General features: G+C 55.1%; 1 protein-coding gene across 1 annotated transcript in view; it reads right to left on the bottom strand.

The window, feature by feature from the left end:
* Positions 1-122: 122 nt before the first annotated feature.
* The window catches only part of DNAH1 (dynein axonemal heavy chain 1), a 72,318-nt gene continuing 57,099 nt past the window's right edge, over positions 123-15,341 (bottom strand). The window contains exons 55-78 of the mRNA XM_059823373.1: positions 13,193-13,384; positions 12,560-12,727; positions 11,742-11,933; positions 11,189-11,320; positions 10,797-10,922; positions 10,161-10,280; positions 9,192-9,341; positions 8,613-8,773; positions 8,279-8,504; positions 7,999-8,194; positions 7,165-7,316; positions 6,470-6,670; positions 5,916-6,056; positions 5,311-5,469; positions 4,816-4,947; positions 4,453-4,623; positions 3,839-4,018; positions 3,575-3,751; positions 2,636-2,806; positions 2,321-2,451; positions 1,788-1,932; positions 1,310-1,516; positions 642-876; positions 123-244 (exon numbers count right to left, since the gene is read on the bottom strand). Coding sequence (XP_059679356.1) covers positions 123-244; positions 642-876; positions 1,310-1,516; positions 1,788-1,932; positions 2,321-2,451; positions 2,636-2,806; positions 3,575-3,751; positions 3,839-4,018; positions 4,453-4,623; positions 4,816-4,947; positions 5,311-5,469; positions 5,916-6,056; positions 6,470-6,670; positions 7,165-7,316; positions 7,999-8,194; positions 8,279-8,504; positions 8,613-8,773; positions 9,192-9,341; positions 10,161-10,280; positions 10,797-10,922; positions 11,189-11,320; positions 11,742-11,933; positions 12,560-12,727; positions 13,193-13,384 — 3,987 coding nt within the window. The remainder of the gene's footprint in view (positions 245-641; positions 877-1,309; positions 1,517-1,787; positions 1,933-2,320; positions 2,452-2,635; positions 2,807-3,574; positions 3,752-3,838; positions 4,019-4,452; positions 4,624-4,815; positions 4,948-5,310; positions 5,470-5,915; positions 6,057-6,469; positions 6,671-7,164; positions 7,317-7,998; positions 8,195-8,278; positions 8,505-8,612; positions 8,774-9,191; positions 9,342-10,160; positions 10,281-10,796; positions 10,923-11,188; positions 11,321-11,741; positions 11,934-12,559; positions 12,728-13,192; positions 13,385-15,341) is intronic.

The raw sequence follows: 15,341 nt of genomic DNA, 5'->3' as shown, positions 1-15,341 counted from the left end.
CGCTTGGCTCCTGCAGCCTGCCCATGCTGCCTACCTCTGTAGAGGACGGTGGATGGCCCGGCTCAGGCCCTCAGCTGGGATGGTTTCCTGGGCTGGTTTCCTGGGCTGGTTGGGTTTTCTGGCTAGAAGTCCAGGGCGCAGATCAAGGCTGTGCCCCGTTTGATCCAGTGCTTCTGCGGCTTGTCTGTAGGGAGCTCCACAGCAATCACGTAGTTGGTGGAGTGGCCTGTTGTTGACAGCGTGCCTGTAACGGGGGAAGCAAGGCCAAGAGGGTGGTACTGGAGCCCTGGCTGCTGCACACTGATAGGGGAGTCCTGTACAAGTGACCCCATGCAAGATCCCCTGTCCCATCCCTGTGCTAGGTGACAGGCTGAGCAAGGCTGGGGGAAACAGGCTTGTGTATTTTCGGGTGTGAGGCGAGCCTAGCCGGAGGCACTGCTGCATAGCCAGGGTGCCTGGCTGCTCCATCTCCGCAACCACAGCAGGAGAAATCTTTTTTTCCCTGGATGGTGTCAGCCAACAGTGCCTCAGTCCATGCCAGTGCGTGGCAGGAGGAACTCCTGCAGCCTCTCCTTGACTGCCCTTCCTAGCTGCTTCTACAATCTCCCTTGCTTCTGGAGATCTGTCTTTAGGGCACCTACCTGCGCGAGTGAGAGTCTTATAGATTGGGCACAGGTAGGTGCCAGTGGCTGGAGGTTTGCGGTTGGGGACAGGAAGCAGCCAGATGACAGCCATCTCTGTGTAAAGCTCCTTGGGGTGCGACTCCGCTAGCTGAAATGCAGCGGGGTCCCACCGTGCACCTTCGAGAAACAAGCCGTGGATGTAGCAGCCTTCATTGGGATGGCGAGTGAGCTCGCTCACTGACTCCTTCATTACCTGCAGCGTGAAGCAGGCCCAGGGCCCTGATCAGGCATGTCCCTGGAGGCTCAGCCCCAAGGACCCCCTTAAGCTGCTCTTAGCTAAGTCAGCGCTGCCAAAGGGGAGCCTGCCCCAGCTCTCAGATGGGCTGGGCTGGGTTTTCTGGCATCTCACATCATGACACTGTGGGGCAGCCTGTGGCAAAGCCTGTGGGGAGGGATGAGAGCAGGTCTGCAAAGGCAAAGAAGCCTCTGCTTGCCTTGTGGCGGTGTCTGGCAGTGGGGTGCGTGTATCTGAGCACAAAGGGGATGACGGGGTCCATGGGCAGCTGGGCAGCTAGTGGCTTCACCTCTTGGGCAGGACAGGGTTAGAACTGCTGCCTTTGTGGCCTTCTAGCAGCAGGTTCCAGAAAAATCCAGAAAAATCAAGAGCCTCTGGCTGACTTACTGACCTTGAAGCTAAATGAGATGGTGTCGATGGAGATGACAGACTTCCTGGCGAAGTTCTGCAGTGTCCCGGTGAGGAAGGCCTGGGGGAAGAAGAACCCGCTGATCCAGAACACAGAAGGGATCCCGTGGCTGATCCATTTCTGCAGGAATTCAATCCGCTGCACCAAGTCATTCACCCAGGATGCCAAGGGCTTCAGCGACGGGTAGGCCTGCAGGGCACCCACAGAGGAAGGTGTTGAAGGCATGCAGGGACACCCTAGACTTTGTGCCCCAGTTCCTGACAGCTGCTCAGGGCCCAGGGATTCATCCAGCCTGGGGCCGGGAACAACTGCGAGCTGCGCTAGGCAGGAGACATCTCCATGCCAGGGGAACAAGAGCCAGCTCCATGTGAGACAGCCCAGTCCAGCCGTGGTGATTGATGACATGTTCCCCTGGTTCGTGTGAGCTTCTGCAGGCAGCTGGGCTGGCTGGGGCACGTACCTTGGCATTCCACATCTCGGGAACAGTGTTGTTGTACAAGCTGCCGGCCATCATCTCCAGCTGAGAGGACATCACGACCAGGCCCTTGAGAGCTTTCAGCAAATCCTTCAGTGTCTGAGCAATCACCTCCAGGAGCTTGTTGTACCTACAGAGAAGGAGCAGAGGGACTTGGTGCAGTGGTTTGTCACCCACGTCTGCCCAGAGAGGGGCTGGATCTCTGTACGAGTGAGTTGTTACAAGTCCTCTACCTAACACCCAGCCCCATTTCTCTTTAACAGGATCTCATAGCTGCCCCCCCAGCCCTGGATTGCTGAGGGTAGTGGATGGAGACACTGACCCGTTCCCACAGGACAGGGATCAGCTGAAGGCTCTGGCTGGGACAACACAGCTGCTACTGTGGCTGCCAACCCTGCTGACATGCTCAGCAATGAGGTTCCTCAAAGGTGGGTGGGAGCCGGGGCCTGCACATCTCTGCTGTTCCCCAAGGGACCAGCTGGTTGCTGGACGAGGATGTGATCCCACAGGGGTTTTACCTGATCACCTCCTGTACCAGCACTGTGTTCATGGACTCTTCGTAGAGCAGCGGGTATTGATGGATGACCTCCTGCAGGTTCATGGGGGCAGGCAGCTTTGCCAGGATGTCCTTGGAGGTCTCCTCCACGAGCTGGAAGAAAGGCAGCAAGTGGGTGAGCATCCTCCTGGCCACGGCTACTGAGAAGGGGGACAACCAACGCCTGGATGGCAGTGCCATTGCTGGCACCCAGCCGGCAGGATGGCACCTGCTGAGAGCTGGTGTTTGTCTTCTCAGGCACTGGCTGCCAGAGCACTGATGGCATTGGGGCACCCACCTCTTCCCTGCTGCGGCCTCCCACTGTGAAGGTCTTGGGCTGCAGCTGCATAATGGTCCCCAGCAGAGCAAAGGTCTCATTCTGAGCAAAGGTGATGTTGGCGTTGTCGTGTAAGCCAAAGAGCTCCGGGCTATCGTTGAGCGGCAGGCTCTTGATATACTGGAGGTAGCCCTGGAGAGGAATCCGCACAGGCTGTGAGGCCAAGAGCACCGGCATAAAGCTGTGGTGCCCCTTCGGGCTGCTATGGGCCTGGCCCAAAAGAAGTGACTAAGCCATGGCTAAACCCAACAGATCACAGACCTGCACATTCAGTTGGGAAACATTCCTTGTCTTGGTGTTTGAGATTCATTCACCTGACTTTTACACAGCTCCTTGTCTCCTGTCCCAGCCAAGAAACCTAACTCGCAGCTTTGACTTAGGGGCAGCTTCTGTGTGCCCTGAGCAATGCTGGCTGACACAGGACTTGGGCTGCTGGGGAGGCTGAGGGGGTGGCAGCTCCTCTGGGCCAGGTTTAGTGGCTGAGCAGAGGCCATGGACATGGCTTGTGGTCTGGCTGGGGAGTTAAACTGCACTTTTGTGGAAGCAAACACATGCTATGAGAATGGGCAGCTTGGCGGTGAGCTTCCTGCTGCATCTCCTGCAGAGCTCCTCGGGTACTTTAGATATGTGATATCAAAATGATTCAAAGTACAAAAGCTTTCAGCTGGGGAACTCCGGTGATAGTTGCTACCACCTCCTGTGCACAGAGACAAGATTTTCCTCCTGTTGCTTGAAACAGGTGCAGCTTCCTGAAAGCAGCTGAAGAGCCCCAAGTTCTTACAAACTCATATTCCCCAGGGGAACTGGAAATGCAGTGGGTTTCAGGGAGGAGTAGATCCCCTTTGCACTATGATGAACCCCCTTGATCTATGAGCTGCAATTTGTTACTTGGGTACTTACATCGAGGTCAGAAGAGGTACTGATCTGCTTGTAGATCTCCGATTTGGAATAAGCAAACTCAGGAATCAGAATCTCAGGCTTGTAGAAATCTTCCAAAATATTCATAATGCAGCGCCTGTCCCAGTCATCGGTCACACGGCCGCCGTAGTTGATCTCCCCAGCTGTGTACTTCAGAACCTGCGAGGGACCCCACCGTGGCTTTCCGACCCACACATGCATCATGAGCCTGCTCCCTCCGCAGGAGGGGCCAGCTCACACGCTTACCTTGTACGGGATTTCCCTGTATTCCCTCAAGAACATCTGTAGCTGACTGATGCAGATGCGAAGATCTCCATCTGTGAACTCATAGGGGATGTTGAACCCCAGAGGCCCAAACTTTCTCCTTTCCAGCATGTTCCCATGGAAGAAGCAAAGTGACAGCAACAAGGATTTAAACTCTGCGACCTGTGGGCAGGGGAGGAGGGAGAAGAGGTGCTCAGCTTGGGAGAAGGCATCCTTGGATGAAGTAAGTTCCTGCTGGGACCTGGCAGAGGAGATGTACCAATTCAGCAGTGCCAACTGGAGCCTGGAGAGGTGGAAACCTCAGTCAGACTGCTGCTCTGGGGAAGGCTGTGACCCGTTCCCTTGCTTAAAGAGAGCTGCAAGTGCGTTACACCAGGCCTCTGCAATCCTGTTACTTCTGTTTCTCAAAGTGAAACTTCTAATTGGCTCATCACAGAGTAAATGTAGGCTTCTGAGAAATACCACCAGCCCTTTTCTAGCACGGGAAAACTCAAGTGGAGAGGAAGATCTATGCCTGAAGAGGAGCAATGTCCAGGTGGAGAGCATACATTGGAGCAGGCACGGACTAGGGACAGCAAACCAAAGCAGGGTCTTACCTTGGGGCAAGAATTCAAGAATTCATCACTGAAACTAGCGTAGGACTTGAGCAGGTTGGCCTTGATCCCACGGGGAGGCTCGATGGTCACCTTGGAGCCATTCTGGAGGATGGACACAGGGAAGCAGTTGCTTGGTAGACTGGTGAGCCAGAGGCGAAAGTCCTGATGCACCTGGAAATCCAGAAGGCAGCAAGTGCTCAGAGGGTGCAGGCACAGCCACTGCAGCTGCTACTGCGCTGACCCTCTGGTTTTACAGGGAACCTACGGGTGGGATGGAACTGGGAGGACCTGGGCTCCTCCCAGGGCTCCAGCCTCCTGCCTGCCATCCTCTGAGCAGGCAGGCTGCTCAGTAAAACAGCTCACCTTGCTGGGATCAATGCCCTCGACGAGTCTCTCAAGTGAAGGCATCCAGCTGGGGGCCAGGTGGCAGTTCTGGAAGAAGACCCAGTTGCCCTGCTCCATGGCACTGTGCATCATGGCTTCAGCACGGGGGCCCTGGGGAGGGAGATGAGAAGAGACCCTGGTCCATCGTGGGTTCTGCCCTGCTGAACTGGATAGGGAGACAGCTGCTAGGTGGAAGGACCACGTTCCAGAGCTACAGCCTGGCTTTGTCCCCATGGCTCAGCTGGATCTTCACTTGTCTGATGGCACAGCAAGGGCCCTTCTGCAGCTTTTGCAAGGCTGTGGGTCACAGTGTGGGATGGTGGAGGGAACAGAAGAACTAGGGATGGATTCAGGGGAGAGTCCTGAGGCAAGAAGGTGTTTTCACTGTGCTGCAAGGGTGTTCTGACCTCCTCGGAGCTAGGTGCAATCGCTGGGAGTGCCAGCAGGACAGTGCTGCCCCAGGTGGCAGCTTACCTGGCCTTGGCCCAAAGAAATGGCAGAGAGCTTTTGGGAGAACTTCATTTCTTCAGCGAACTTGTAGAGGTCAGCAGCTGGGTCAGTGCCCGGGGACAGCACGAACACCAGGGGGGTGGTGGCAGTGGACTCCCTGAAGACGACTGAGAGGTCAGTGGTCTGCAACACAGAACGTTGGTCAGAGCAGAGGGGCCACAGTGCACCCATAGTGCACCTCCTCACCCCACCTGGCCTCCAGCTCCTCTCTAGGGCACTGGCGTGCTCTTGGGTGCCGAGGCCAGAAACATGTTCAATAAGGGCCTAATACAGCTCTCCTGTGGCAGCATTAGGATGAGGGCAGCGACCACTTTCCCATTTGTCATTCAAACTCTTATTTCATATGCCTGCACTACCTGCCCCCTGCCAGTGTGGTTTAACTGGTGGACATTAGGTAGGATATTCCTCGTCTAAGACATAAGCGTTTCTGCAGCTGTAGGAACACTGCGGCTGCAGAGAGGCACGAGCATCCTCACTGCAATTGGAAAATGTTGACGGCCCATTTACAGCAAGCTCAAGGCCTCCTGATCCACTCCTGGCCCCACCAGTGCTTCCTTTTAGCTCATTACCTGCGGCTCAATAAAGTGCTGGTCCAATTTCAGCGCCACAAAGTCCTGCATGGCGTTGGTGATCTTATCTCCCCGCAGACACCGCAGAACCAGCAGCTTCTGGAATGCATCAAGCTCAGTCTCCCACTTCCCAGGCAGAGGCTCTCTGTAAAGCAATTAGGTGCATTCTGGGGGGATGTGCCAGACCCTGCAGATCCCCAAGAAGCACCCAAGCTGCCTGTGGGCAGCCACTGGGGTTTCAGAAGGGCCAAGGACCTTCCAGCACTTGGCTGAGGTTGTTGTCTGCAGCTTTGAAACCATTAGCAGGCAAGCCAGAGCTGCTTCCGCTGGGGAAGCGCCAAGTACTGCTGGGTTAAGGCGTCACCTGGCTCTGCTTTAGGCAAGCAACATGCACAGGCAAGGGCCACCCTCGAGGAGACAAGGCGATGCCTTGTGTGGCATGGCATTGACTGTGAGCAGAGCCAGCATTGTGGCTGTATCTGCTCCTTGTGCTCTCCCAGGGGTGCCATTACCTGCTGGGTGCAGTACAGCTAAGCTGACAAAGCAGGGGGCACTTGCCTGTGAGGCTTGGGGCTGTCAAAAATGGCCTTGAATGCTGCAAGGTTGGCTGCAAAATCATTGGCGAAGCCAGAGAAGTTCTTCAGGTTGCTCAAGGCCAGGATGTCTCTCCATGCTCTCTCATACAGCCACACCGGAGCTGGGTTCTCCCGCATCTCCTTTACGGTCCCACCTGAGAGCAGGTACCGCCACTCGTCCTGGGAACAGGATAGGACATGGTCATAGATTATAGCCTACCTGCCTGGGCCTGAAGCACATGGGTTTGTGCTGTATCCAACTAAAATCCTGTAGTAACTTTCTGGCTGCCTCTCCTGCCAAGTGTGTGTGTCGAGGAGTAAGTGAACTGGAAGGTCTCCTGAGATCAACATCACTGTTCAGCTGCCACTAGCTTTTCTCTGTCTTCTAAACCCTGCCTGCTCCCTCTGAACTTGCTAACCTTTGCAGCAGGCTGGCAGCAAACTGGCAAAAGCTGCAGGTGCTTCAGTCTAGGCAGCTCTGCATATAGACACAGGGAAAGGTTTGAGATCTGAGTGAAGAGAAAGGCCCCGGGTTTGCCCACCAGCCTGCCAAGCCTGCCCCCAGCCCCAGGGAACAAGGCTCCTCTTCCACCCCAGCACCCTATTCAAAGGGACTGAACAGGCTGGGCTTGAGTTGCCCTGATGGGATCCCATCACCAAGGTGACTTGCTCACCATATCAATCTGCCCGTCATTCATCAGAATCCGGATGCAAACCAGGAAGGCAAACATGAGCTTGTGCTTCTCAAAGAGGCTACGGCACACATTACTGTAGAGACTGAAGGTGATGTAGTTGTTGATGTTCATGATCCGGTCCTTCAGGGTGTCTGAAAAAAAAGCAACAACCAGACAAGGGTGATGGGTGCTGTGGGTGATGTGGAGAGCACCCTCCACATGGGGAGAGCACCCTCCAGCTGTTAGTGCCTGGTCACAGGGGCACACCTGCACCCTGCCCAGTAAGAACAGATGTTGCTCTCAAATATAGACTTGGCACAGAAACCCCTGTGAAAGCACAAGGCTGTGAGACTCAGCACACAGAAGAAAACAGTGCCCCAGCACTGGGAGGGAGTCCACACTGCACCACGGCAGCCTGCATGGGCCCAGCCACCACCATCCTGGCTAACATGTGCTGCTGGGCAGGGAAAGCTGCCCCCAGCCTGGCAGCAGCAGCCAGGACCTGTGCGTGGAGGTGGCTCTGTGACAAGCAGAGCCACACCATCACCAGGATGGCACGTGCCTTGCCTGTGCCCTAGCACTAACATCCCTCCCACCTGGTCAGACAGGGCAGCAGAGTAGTGGGGAAGAGACCAGAGGGTAGGCTGCAACCACATCTTCCCTTCCCTTGCACAGGGAACAACTGGGGCACAACTAGGGGAGCTCTGGAGCATGCCGAGAGCCAATGCAAGCAGGCGTCTTTGCCTTGACTGCAGGTGTCCTAGCTTCTGCTGCCACTAAGTCAGGAACGCGGGGTGAGGAAGGGGATGGGAGGGGACTGTTCCAGGCAGGCACCTGCTTTCTTGGAGTTACTGAGCCCCATTAGGAAGATGTTGAGGAACCACTCAAGTGAGTACTGGTACATGGTGTCCACGTTGGACAGGTCTGAGACACAGAAGTAGAGGATCTGTGAGCGGACGGCAACGGGCACATACTGCAGGCGGGTGATGTTGATGTCCTTCTCTGTCTGCTCTGCCACCATTACCTTGGCCTGGGGGACAGAAGAGACATCATGGTTAGTGCAGTGCTGGCAGGGGATGCACAGCTGCAGGGGGAGAGCACCTCCACCTCTGACCTGGATCTCCCCTGCCTTGAGCTTGGATGCCTCCAGCACTTTGATGAGCTCCAAGTCATCTACAGGATTTCCTTCAGAAGTGCTGAGCTGATACAGGATCTGGTCTTCTATCTTCTTCAGCTCGTGACGCATCTCAGCATTGCTAACAATTAGCTGGTTTCTAGCTTCTTCTAAGTCAGGCCGCTCCGCAGCCACCACTTGTCCCAGCAGTTGGTCTTCCAAGCCACTACAACAAAAGACATGGAGGTGAGGTTGGGAGCAACAGGCCCGGAAGTTTGAGTACTGTGAGGAAGAAGGCTGAGCAGCGCGGGCAGCTAATGGGGTAAGCAAGTACCTCGGCGAGAGGGTGAAGTTGATGAGGGTGAGCTTTGTGGAAACCTCAGGGCTGTAGTGAGGGTTGGGCAGGTTGGTGGTGAGGTACATCTTGAAACCCTCATGGTAGGGGATGACCGTATCCCCCAGCTTCAGCACTGTGTTACCTTGCTGTTTGTAGGTCTGTACCGGAGAGGGATAAATGCAGGAAGGCTGGGATGGCTACCTCTTGTGAGGGAAGGCATCCCATGGGTCCCTGCACTCTGCAGTGAGGAGAGAGTCTGGACTCTCTGGACAGAGGACCTCAAAGCTGCCCAGCAGACCGAAGGGCTCAACCTGAATGCAGCAGCTGTATTCCATGGCCCTGCCTGCCAGGCCAAGACAAAATGCCTGCTGGCAGGAGACCGGGGTGTGCGGGAGGCCGCTGACACGTTGGAGCCCTGGTCAAGACATGCGAGCACAGAACAGGCAGCATCCACGTGAGTGCTGCCTGCCCAGAGAGACCTGCAAACCCACCAAGTCCCACTGCACCCCAGCCAGACACCCTCTTCCAGCCCAGCCAGGGACCCACTGCCCTCCTTGCCACGGTGAGACACAGAACCTGTTTCAGCAGGACAGGCTCAAGGGCTGGATCCAGCTCCTCGCCAACATTCTCCAGCAGGAAGGGCTTCCCGAAGGTAATGGCATTTTCCAGACTGGAGAGGAAGTCCCGGTCGCTCAGTTTGGCCACCTCCAGGCTGTTCACCTTCTCCTGAAAGGCAGCAGGGGAGGGCAGGGTCCCTGTGGTGTCCTGCCCACCTCCAGCTCTGGTGCATGGTACACCTCTCACTGGGCTGATTTAGCTCCCCAGACCAGTAGAAATAAAGTCTTTTCTTGCTCAGCTAGTTTTTGGCTATTTTGGCAAGCTTAGCCCATGTCATCAGGCACTAGAGACAGCCCAACAAGGCAGCAGGAAGAGGGAGAACGGGGAGAACCTCCTTCAAGGAGCCATGCCCCTACAGAGCCCCACACTGGTAACTCAGAGCTTGTTTGCCTGCAAAGTAAGAGCAGGTGGGTGGGAAAAGCCTTCAGGGAGCAAAACAGGAGCAGCTGCCTGAGCCTCCTGCCTGACCCTTCAAAAGGGCAGCGGGTGGCTCTCTTTTGGGAGAGAAGAGGTGGGGGTTTGTGTCCCCAGTACTCTGGCAGCAGGGATTGTGCTCACTAGCCAGGTAATGCTACCCTGATCCCTTCTGTCCTAGGAACCCTAAAGGATGTTATGGGAGATGCTAGTGTTGTTCTGTGTGTTTTAGGGTGTGGTGAAGGATGTAAGGCCCCCAGAATGCTAGTGGGGAGCCATAATGGGAATCTGATGCCTCACTTGATGCCCCCCTCCTGCCCTGTGCTGATTTCTCCAAGCAGAGAAGTCCACCTGGAATGAATATGGATGTGGAGCCTGTCTGGTGCTGGGGAGGCTGGGCTGGGATGGTGGGGGGTCTTGCAGCTCTGGAGCCCAAAGCCTGGGGTAGCTCTGTGCAACTCCTAACAGAAAGCTGTTTCCCTATCCCTGGCTTTCCCCCCCCACACCTCTTACCAGGTTCTTGATCCACTTGTTTGCTTGTCCTTGGGGATCTATGTAGTGAGTCCAGCGCTGGGAGAATTGTGTTATTACCCCATTCTCCACAGACAGGGTGTCATTGGGTAAACCAGCAATCTAATGGGGCAGAAAAAGCTGTTGGGAACACGTGATAGCATGACACAGCTGACTAGAAAGAAGCCCTTCCTGCCCTGGCCCCTGTGTGGTCCCAGTGTGGTAGACGGGGTGGTGGTGAGGGTACCTCTAACAGCAGCTGAGCCCAGAGCTGCAGCTCTGTCTGTAGTGGCTGAGCCATGGGACAGAGCTGTGCTGGCAGAGTTGGGTTTGCGCAGGCTACTGCCAGGGCTTTGCTCTAAGCCTGTGGTTTGTAAAGAAGAAGCCTTACAAGTTAAGGCTGATACCCTCAGAGTTGCTGCTGCTGCCCTGGATGCTGCCAGGTCCTCTCTTGCCCATTGTGCAAGAAGCCCTGGCAGCAGTTCTGGCACTGCAGTGTGGAGGTGCTTGGTTGTTATTGAGCTGTTTGGTTGGGGTCTGTCCTTTGGTACAGGTAATCCTAGTGAGTGGTGAGCTGAGTGTTTTACCCTTTGCCTGAGGCACCTTCAGCCTGAAGTGTTGGGTTTTGCTGCAACTTGCCTGCCAGGAGCGGATTTCCATGGGGTCTCCAAGGGTGCTGATCAGGTTTGGCTCCTTGGTGTGAGGAATGTTGTTTTCTGACAGCTGTCTCAGCCACTCCTTACACAATGCTACGCGGTAGTGTCCCTGCCACGAGAAGCACCATCATAGTTTTCTTTTAGTTGCAGCTAGTCTGCTGTGAGCACCTAAACCCTCCTGTTTCCGTTCATATGGAACCCTGTGCAGCCTCTGGCACAAACGGAGAGAAAACCAGGAGGGATCTTGCACCCTTTTGCCCTATTCCTTTCTCCCAGGTGATCTGGCCAGCAACAGTAAGAGGCCAGGAGCCCCAAGCAGCTAACGGAGCCCTAAGCAGCTAACCGAGCCCCTCGCAGGGAGCATTGCACACTTACTGTAAAAGGGCCTAGGTAGGCCACGAAGCCAGCTGCAACCAGCATGTCCCCAGTGATGTTGTTGATCTTGCAATCCAGGTTCTCTACAGTGTCCTGCCAGCGCACCTTCTCATCAGCCAGGCAGTTTATGAGCTGTGGGATAAGTTGCACGTGTGAGAGCTGCTGTGTGGTCTAACCCTGTGTCCTGGACCTGTTGCTCTCTGGGTAATGCTGCAGATGGTCTTGGTGACCAGAGGTTGCAGGGTGGCCCCTGCGATATCCTGAATTCTGTCCCCAGCTTTGAGCACTTAATCCTGGGATTACTGGGCTGCTCTCAACTGTCCTGGAGGCCCTTTGCTGGCTGAAGAAGCTGTGCACAGGAGGACTGCAGCTTTTCACACCAGTGCCTGGCTAGCTTGGCTTCCCCAGTCCTGTTGTGCTGCTGAGATCTGGCCAGGCAGCTTCAACCTAGGATTGTTGTGAGTTGCAGGCACACAGTTTTTCACCATTGTGCTCCTTGACCTGAAATCAGGTTGTCTCATGTAAGCAGGCAGAACCCAGCTCTGTCCCTTACCATATCGGCACGGCCCAGTCTCTGCTGACACTGCTCGCACTTCATCTCCAACTCTTCCTTCTTGGCTACGCAGGTCTTGTACTTGGCTTGCAGCATGGCAATGCCACTTTCAACCTCCCTCAGGTGTTCCTTAGCTTCCTCAAGGACCTGTTGAGTGGCATGCAGGTCCTCTTCTGCCTCCCGCCAGGCTTGCTGGGGAGATGCATAAGGAAACAGTGGATATGTTGGGCATGTGGCCAGGCTCTTCCCCAAAAAGCCAGAGACCTTGGAGCAAGAGTTGATTTTCCACAAAAGCACTAGCTGATACTGAGACCTTCCCTGTATAAGACAGGTTGACCTGCCTAACTCCAGGGGGATGTCCTGTAAGCCCAGGAATAGAAGTAGGGGTGAGAAGGGCATTTCTGTATAGCTCTAAAAAGCCAAGAGCCTGTGCCAGCTTACACAAGCTCAGGATGTGGCCCACTGGTGAACAGGAGGAAAGGTTCCTCTGCTTGTCCCAAAACAATAATAAAGAAATAGCTAGGCTTGGAGAGGATAAAGGCTGAAACATCAGTGAGATGTGGGAATGCTTCTTTAAGTATAGTTTCTGCTGAGCCAGGAACTCAGCACTAAGAACAAGGTATCACTTCTGTCCCAGCACATTCTAGGCTGATTTCTTCTACTTAATTACGTCAACAGGTTTTAGGGCTTTGGCTCTGCCAAGGCTTGGTCTGAACATTAAGTCCTGACCATGGTGATTCTCAGTATCTCCTGCAGAAGAGGCCTGCTAGTCTTGTGTTCCCTAACACCTAGAGCAACCGGTTCATGCTGTCTCTTACCCGCTTGGGCTCCACGACCTTGGCCACGAAGTGGTACTTGTGCATGGCACGTACCCACTGGCAGATGGAGGTGCAAGCTTTGGAGACCTTGGCAATGGCAGCTGGCTGAAACTCCTCACTGTCAATGTAGGGCTGGATGGCCCTGATCACAGTGTCTGCAATATTGTCCTGCAAGGAATAGTGGGAGAGAAAGAAAATCAGTGATGAAGGTGACAGAGATCTGACTGAGGGCCTCAGAGGGCTTCCCCCAGTGGCTGCAGCCTGCCCCAGGACCTGGCAGGGTGGTTAAGGCATCGCACTGGAGCAAGAGGAATCAAATTGCTGCATGTTGAGGCCTGGGAGGCATGGCTATGGGCTTGGGTAAATCCCTTCCCATAACACTTCAATCCAGCTCCTATACATAGAAAGAGCAGAGGGACAGAAAAGGAGGACCTGTGCATCTGGGTCCCACCGCCCAAGGCAATAAAGTGCAGCCAGATGACACGAGGAGGACTTACAGACCAAATACATCCTCATCCTCTGTGTTGCTGAAGGGTGTTGCCCACAAAGAGCTTTAAGCTTCATTACTGTGAGAAGGATCTCTGTGAGGCAATACCTGATCCCTGGTCACAGCCCCCCTCTGCCACTGCTTACCTTATCGTACTTAAACAAGCTGTCCAGGAACTTCCCTGGGTCCTGGAGAAGGCCCCTGCCTGGTTCCCAGTAGTCATCCACCTTGGAGCCCAGCTTTTCTCCTGCCACCCTTTTGGGCTTGATTCCTTTCATAATGCAGACAGCTTCAATCACCATCTTCACACCGAGGGGAGGCCGCTGCATTGCTCGTACCTTCAAAACCCAAATGGAGACAGTGGATTGGCCTGGTCCTCAGTGAGACAGGGTGCTCATTCCTCAGCTCGCCCAGGGGAGACCGGGACCAGGGACAGGACATTTACAGGATGCAGTGCATGGGCAGGAAGGAGAGAGGTATTTGAAGGGAAAGCTGGCTGTCAGAAAGGGCATGGAGCAAACTACAGGTAGGCTGAAAAAGCCTGCCCTGATAGGTGTATCTTACAGGCTGAAGGTGTCTTAACAAAGGAGCTAGATCTGTATGGCCCTGGTAAGGAGGCTGTATGGAAATGGGGCATGGGCAGGCTTTCTCCCTTGCTCTGTGGGCTCTCATTTGTCTTGTACCCCACTGTAGCAATGCTGCACCCCATGAGCTGGTCTGCAGCACTTGTGGAGGGACTGCTTCAGTCTCTCCTCAAGCGGGCAGCTAGGCATGCTGCTGCAGCACCCTTGAGCTGGCTGGGGGTGTCAGGACCCTTAAGGATGACTCCTGCTTTTTCCCTTTTAGTGCTGATCATCGTTGCCATGTTCAGCCAGAGACAATCCCAGCCTTTCCCACTGGACACAGTCAACAGAGGGGCAGAGTTTGTGGCAACGCTGAGACTTGTCTACCCCCATGCAGACACCCTCTGTGAGAAGGACTTTGACTGGCTCTTTGACTGCCCTCAGACAAAGCAGTTCCTTGAGTGGTTCTGCAGCACGGTGAGTGAGGAGAACGTGCTGAGCCCAGCTGAGGTGGAGGCCTACGATGCCTTGCTGGCTGCAGGCAAGCCCATCCTGGAAGGCGATGCCCTCGAGCAGGCGTTGCAGATGTGCTGCCAGGTCCCGCAGCTCCCAAGCATGATACCAGATGATGAGGGTCCCTCTCTGGAGGCCCTGCAGCAGGAGCTTCAGGAGCTGAAGGACTATCGTGACCGTCAGCTCTGGCGGCACAGCAAGCTGCAGGTTTGGGCAGCCAACCTGCAGCGGGAGCTGAGGTATTTGGAAGAGGAGGAGAAAGCAGTGAAGCAAGACTTGAAGAAGGCTCAGATGGACCTGGAAGTGGAGATCTTCCAAACCAGTGCTATCCTGAGCCAGATCAGCAAGGCTGCAAAGCAGTTGGCAGAGTGGTATGGGGACATGGGGAAAGGCTGTTCACCAGCACTGCTGTGCGAGATGGATCTCAGCCCTTACATGGAGCTAGAACAACAGGCCACCGATGTGTTTGAGAGGTTTATCCAGCAGGTCCTACCAGGGAGTGTCCAGGCTTCAGATGCTCAGGGAGCAAGTGCACAGGGAGAGAGCAGCCTGAAGGAAAGGCTGGAGGCTGGGACACAGATGGACTCAGACTGGCAAATGCTGGAAAGAAGAAGAGGAGCTCCTTATCAAGAGTGTGCAAAGACACCATGGGGGGTGGCACCAGAAAGTCAGGGAATACTGGTCCAAGGCTCGAGGGCACAGCTGCTAGTGGAGGGGAGGAATGGGAGAGAGGTGTTGAGCATGGGGGGTGAGGAGGAGAGAGATGGCAGCCAGGAGGTCACAGAGAGAATGGATGCCAAGCAAACAACAATGCCAAAAAGCCTGGGCACTGATGGAGATGAGCTACTGGGGGACCAAGACAGCTACTGGAAGGAGCTGAGCCGAATGGAGAAAGCACATATCTGTGCCCAGAGGGAGGTTATAGTCATGTCAGCAAAAGTGGAAGGCAACTGTGCTGCGCTGGAGTGGGCCCAGAGGACTCTGGAAGCTCTCGAGGAGAACCAGGTAGGGTCAGTGCTCCCTTTCCTCCACTATCCTTTGTGGCAGGGTCTGCCTGTGCTGCAGGCAGTCCCTCCTGTTGAATACTGGAGCACAGCTGATGTGTCAGGAGTGGGTGACAAAGCCAGGCAGTGCTACCCGTGCACCATGACACCAGCCTGTCTTGTGTTTCCCCCTGCACAGCATGCAGTCGAGACAGAGCTCCAGAGTCAGGCTGACA

Source organism: Gavia stellata, chromosome 12 (assembly GCF_030936135.1).
Source record: "Gavia stellata isolate bGavSte3 chromosome 12, bGavSte3.hap2, whole genome shotgun sequence".
Taxonomy (NCBI): domain Eukaryota; kingdom Metazoa; phylum Chordata; class Aves; order Gaviiformes; family Gaviidae; genus Gavia; species Gavia stellata.
The sequence above is the reverse complement of the archived record's forward strand: the minus strand, read 5'-3'. Positions and strand labels throughout refer to the sequence as shown.